Genomic DNA, 6,243 nt, shown 5'->3' on the forward strand with positions numbered 1-6,243 from the left:
GGTGTTTGGATCTTTAGTCCAGACTAAAATTCATGTCACATCGAATATTCGGAGGCTAATTAGGAGGATCAAACATGAGCTAATTATAAAACTAATTACACAGATGGAGGCTAATTCCCGATATGAATCTATTAAGCCTAATTAATCCATCATTAGCACATGTTTACTGTAGCACCACATTATCAAATCATGGACTAATTAGGCTTAATAGATTCATCTAACAAATTAGCCTCCATCTGTGCAATTGGTTTTATAATTAGTCTATGTTTAATACTCCTAATTAGTATCTAAACATTCGATGTGACAAGAATTTTAGGAGATCCTAAAGAAACAAACGGGGCCTAATATTCAGGGCATCAAGCATATGCTTGTCAGTATTTCGGATATGTTGTGCGATGTTTAGTTAAACAGGTCCACAATTTTGTCAGATTCTGCGTATCATTTTTGTAGCCGTCATACTTATGTTTTCAAACAAAAGAGCTGACTTGTTAGAGTTGTTAATCTAGTTGTACTGGATTCATGTTTGATTTATAGGTTTCGATCTGTGCCTTGCCACAGCTTGGAATTCCTGCTGGTGGTCCTAGTAGTGGATTCCTGGGATCATGTGCTGACATTTTTTACTTGATTCGTGAAACTATAGGGGCTGGTGGCTTGGTACAACTTGGTGTTACTTTCATATGTTTCCTTTAGCCTAGTTCTTGGAATCTTGATCCAGTTCCTGTGGCGGATCAAATGTTTAGGAGACCTTGCAGATAGTGAGAAGGATTAACCAACCGCAAGCTGGACACCGCAGGATAGACCGAAACAGACAACCACAAGGCTGCACACTATCAGTGATTATAGAGACAATGAGCGACTAGATCAGATCATTTTGTATGCTAGACCATTTGTTTATAACTGAGGAGTACTATGCTATATCTATTTAATTATAAGGAACTTTCTAATTAGGTCATGGAAGTTGTGGTCGTAGTTTAAGCAGCCAATGGTATTGTTTGAATCCTGCAGTGCATTGCAATTTCTCTAGTTCTTTGATCTCTTTTAGGGAAAACAAAGAAGTGAATATTGGACAAAATGATTCTGTCCTCTCAGATGAATAAGGATTGTTGGGTTTCTGGGAAGCATTTTTGACGAATGTTTCTTTTGCTCTTTTCATGCAGAAGAGCATCAAAGACGGCGAAACACTGCCGGAGTTGGGTGAGCTGAGTGCAAGAAGATTAGAAGATTACTGCAAGTTGCTAGCGTGGTCAACTAGGCATGACTCATGAGGAGCATGGATCCATGGAGATCTGGTCCCTGCAACCAGTCTTGATTGGCATATGTGCATAGACTAGGACTCGTCTGCTTAGAACTTGAGTGTGGTAGTGTGGCAGGGCCTATCGGCTAAGGGAGTGTTTGGATGCAAGGTACTAAACTTTAAGAGGGTCACATCGGATGTTCGGATGCTAATTAGGAGGACTAAACATGAGCTAATTATAAAACTAACTGCAGAACCCCTATACTAATTCGCGAGACGAATCTATTAAGCCTAATTAATCCATCATTAGTAAATGGTTACTGTAGCACCACATTGTCAAATCATGGACTAATTAGGCTTAATAGGGCAATGCTTCTTTTTCAGTTGCTAAAGCCTATAAAGCATTGATCGGAGAAAAGGAGATCCACCCAATTCACCATTGGCTATGGAAGTCCAAATGTCAAAAAAAGCATAAGGTTTTTTTCTGGCTACTTCTCAAAGATAGGCTTAACACAAGAGATATTCTAAACAGGAGATCCATGCAGTGGAATACCTTACATGTGAAATGTATATTCTCCAGAAAAGGAAAACAGCATCACACCTCTTCCTTCGGTGCAATTTTGCTAAAGCTTGTTGGGCAGCCATTGGCATCACCTTTGCCGCCACGAGAGAGCCCTTTTCCATCTTTAACGCCATCAGGAGACGACTCCGATCATGCTTCTTCATGGAAATTATCATTCTTATGTCTTGGAGCATTTGGACATCTAGAAATGAATGGACCTTCTCCAACTCAACTCCTTCCGTCCAAGGGGTCAAAAGATATTTCATTTCAGAACTGCGCGCGGTTGCTCAGCACAATGTAAACTTTCAACTTCAGGAAGATATTTTACACTGGATTAATGCTCTGTAGTTTTCCAGCTGTTTCTTGTAGCTTAGCTCTTCTTCCCTTAGATCGCCTTGTTTTCATTTGCTTTTCTTAGATGTTCTTTGTCTTGCTTTGCTTTTGTTACTCCTGTCCTCTCAGTTTGTACCTGTACTTTTACTCTCATTTTAATTTATTTCAGTAGGGGTTCACCCTTCCTGTTCCTTCAAAAAAAAATCAGACTTAATAGATTCGTCTTGCGAATTAGACTCCATCTGTGTAATTAGTTTTATAATTAGACTATATTAAATACTCCTAATTAGTATCAAACATCCGATGTGACAGGTAAAGTGTATCCAAACACCCCATGGCGGCACCTGCATGCTTCACTGGAGGATACCAATGGCGACGGCAACTATGCCTCCTGGCTTGCTTATCTTTCGCGCCCACTTGGTGAAAGAATAAGCAAGCAGACAGTGCAGCTGGTTAATAAGGAGCAGATAGGCTGGAGATGGGATCAGTCAGATTTTTGATTCTGTGCCAACTGCAAGGTTCGCATCCTGAATCTTTTTCCAGCCAGGTTTTTATTAGTCTGGTCTCTGCATACTGACTGATCACTGATCTGTGACTGGAGTTAGATCCGACCAAAGAATCCAGAACAGAACAATTTATGTCATTTCTGACCGAAACATTAACCTGACTGGGAAGATATAAATAATACGGTTCCCTGGATGGGGAAACGATTTGAAATCCGGCCATGAGCTCGTTCTCTGCTCGATCTGCGTCGGTCATTGCGGTTGCCCTGTCGGCGCTGCATTGCAAGTGGGCAACTGCAGCATCAGATGCCTTTGTCTGGCTGACACTGGGGAATTTCTGCTTCCCTGTTTCTTTTGTCACCGAAAATACGAGCGGAAGTCCTTCTATTGGAGATCAGAAATGGACTGGAAGAAAGAGACTGAAGAATGTGTCAATGTACTAACATCCCTGACTGATGCTACCATTGATCTGCTGAGCAGTGACCAGTGAGCACGCAGTCATACTACCAGCATTGGACATAAAACCTGGAGCTCTCTTTTTTCTGAAAGAGAAAACCTGGAACGCTCAACGGAACAATAACTTCTTTAACTAGCAGCTGTCAATTAGTTCATAGTATATACTAGTAGTATGATCGAAGATAAAAATAATAATTCAATATTGGTGTAATCAGGTGGTGGCTTCCCACCAAATGCAAGTACAATTCAGTTCCCCAAAACCTTCCTGAATTCAGGAGCTCAGTTATTCAGGCGGTGCTACGCACACATCGCTAACCAACACCACCCATCCAATCCCACCCATTAGTTAACTAATACAATACCAATCCCCACATGACACCAACAACCATTTCTAATTACCCGCCTAATCACGTCATTAACCTTGATCACGAGCTTCCTTTTCGCCTTCGGCTTCTCTCTGATTGACTCGCTCTTCCCTCTCCTCCAGAGAAGAGAGAACAGACCTGTTCATCAGTTCATGTCGAGCATGCCCTCGTGGAAAGCGGCGACGCGGTCCGGGGTGACGCACTGCGTGATAAGCCGCGCCCCTGGCTTGTGGACCCAGGGCTTCACCAGGATACACGTGGCGATGTAGTCCAGGTTTGTCAGCGGCACGACGTGCGCGGGCGGGCCCCACCCGTAGTCCACCTCCGCGAACCCGAGCCGCGTCCAGTCGGACACAAGCAGCGTCCGGTAGTCGGAGGTGATCTGGTAGGGGTCGACGCCGCCGGCGCCCATCTCCCCCGCCGCCCACCGCGTGAACTCGGCCGGCATGCGCCGCTTCCCGTCCTTGATGATCTTGACCACCTCCGTGACGGAGGAGCCCGCCACCTTCCCCGCCGGCGCCGACACGCGCATGATGTAGTAGCAGTTGCCGTAGAACCCGGCGCCGCCGTGCGGGAGGGAGGCGTGCAGCATCGGGCGCGCGTTCATAGCGAAGCATAGGTGGACGGGGGAGTCCGGCTCGAACCCGGCGGCCCGGGTGCGGCTCTGCCACGCCTTGGCGATCAGCACCTCGAACGCCGAGCACCAGCCGCCGCCCGCGCTGTACTGGCCTTGAAGTGTTGATGTAGTCGGCGAGATGTCGATGCCGAGTACTCGAGCCGCTTGGCGCCGTCGGGGGTCGGGAAGCCACTACCATGGCGCCCGCGGGGTCAGGGATCGCGTCGCGGCCCCACTGCGGCTCGACGGACACGACCTCCCCGCCCCGCGCCAGCTCGCCGACGGCGTTCATGAACTGCGCGGCGCCGGGACCGTCGGCGACCGCGTGGCTGAACCGGAACCCGACGACGAAGCCGCCGCACGCGAAGGAGGTGACCTGGACGAGCAGGACGAGCGCGCGCTCGTCCTCCTCGCCGGCGGCGGGGGTGGGCGGGAGGACCTCGTCCTTGGGAATCATCAGCGGGGCCTCCAGGTAGTCCACGTCCTCGAGGCTGCACGCCGCCGCGGCCTCCGTGAACCACACGCCGGCGTTGCTGCAGTCCACCGCCTGCTGCGCACCGTCCTCCGAGAGGACCAGCCGGCCGGCCAGCGGGTAGTAGTGCACCAATGCGCGAGCCAGGGCGCGCTCGATCGTCCTGGCCGGGCTCGCGGAGGCGTCGGCGACGGCCCGGTCGGGGGCCGGCTTGAACACGTGGAGCGACTCGATCAGCGCCATCTGCGTCGGGTACCGGTCCAGCCACGAGAGGCGGAGCGGGCCGGCCGGCGTGGGCTCGGCCGGGACCACGCGGCGCGCCGCGAGCCGCTCGATGGACTTCGCCGCCGCCATGAATCCCGGAATGGAGTTGGTTCGAGTTGCTGGATGGAAGGTCGGAGGAGGGGGCGGGTGGGATGACCAGGTAGCTGGAGCTGGTGGCTGCTGGTGCTCTGCTCCCCCTTTGCTTGGCTTTGATTTGATTTGGTTGTTGGCTTGACTGGGCTCGGAAGGGAAGGGAGAGCGTATTTATAGGTGCGTGGACCGGGGCATGGTGACGAGGATGAGAGTCGGATGGGAAGGCGTCGGCTGGCCCACGCGCTCGGGATTTCTGCTCCGGCGACCGGCGGAGCGGAGTTGCTGCGTCGGGGTCAGAGGAGATGGTGCCAGCTGCCAGCCACGGTGGAGCCGAGCTGGGGCTTTCCAAGCTTTATCCAATCCCAGACTCGTGCTCCGGGCACTGTACCCTCGTGTGGGCTGCATCACCTCATGCTGCTCTCAGCTTCTTCGTCTCCATGCGACCATCCATTCCTACTTCTACTTCTGGACCTACATTGATGCACTCCATTTCTGAATATAAATCTGCATTGTTCATTGTCATTCTTAATTTCATATACTTCTTGCAATTCAAATTATATACTTCTTGCAATTCAAATTATAGATCGTTTTAACTTTTCTAGGTGTTTGGTGTAAGTTTGCGGACGGCACTTACAGCGAAGCTTTGCAATAGCAGGGTACAAGCACTTGTGTTGGTTCAGTTGTTCCTGAATTAGCATGGACAATGCTAGCCTTATAATTACTGATTACTCCATTTTAGATATGATGATCCTTGGCACTCGGCAGTTGCTGAAAGCCTGAAACTGATTTGTTATACCTGCCTGTCTATTCTGACACAGTGACAGAGAAGAGACGATCTATGCTTCTCCAAGTTTCTCGGAGTATATGTTTTAATCTCCGGTACTTTACTTCTAAAGTCTTTCCTACAGTACCGCGTCTCTTTCACCATCACCTCTGAAAGAGATCTCCCAACAGGAAATGACTCGGAGCTGAGACGTATACGACGACGCGTTCCGGGGTGAAGTCACGCTCCCATACTCTTTGCTTCCTCCAAGCAAGGCACGAAGAAACGGAAGCTACTACTGGCCAGGTCCATGGACACGGTCCAAACGAAGGCGCGTCGTCGCCGCCGCCACCACTTATACCATTCCGGATCTGAAATTTCCGATTGGAGAAGCGATCGATCGAGTGGTATAACTGGTGGCCAATCATCATTTCAAAAGAGAAATATTCAATCATCTGTCGAACGGATTAGCGAGATAGGGACAAGCTGCCGCTAGTTTAGGATTACGCGTGAGAGGAGAGCGTCGTCGCTAAAAAGAGCGAGGAGAGAGCTGGTATAAAGCGGCAACACGGAGCGGTTAGT

The 6,243-nt window shown here is 49.5% G+C and overlaps 1 protein-coding gene across 1 annotated transcript; it reads right to left on the minus strand.

Moving 5' to 3' along the window:
- Positions 1-3,261: 3,261 nt before the first annotated feature.
- LOC101758127 (acyl transferase 7-like) lies at positions 3,262-5,053 on the minus strand. The gene is given in 3 exon segments (XM_022826405.1): positions 3,262-4,182; positions 4,185-4,262; positions 4,265-5,053. Coding segments are annotated over 3 exon segments (1,293 nt in total). The 5' UTR covers positions 4,896-5,053; the 3' UTR covers positions 3,262-3,598.
- Between the last annotated feature and the right edge of the window lie 1,190 nt (positions 5,054-6,243).

Source organism: Setaria italica, chromosome V (genome assembly GCF_000263155.2).
Source record: "Setaria italica strain Yugu1 chromosome V, Setaria_italica_v2.0, whole genome shotgun sequence".
Lineage (NCBI taxonomy): Eukaryota > Viridiplantae > Streptophyta > Magnoliopsida > Poales > Poaceae > Setaria > Setaria italica.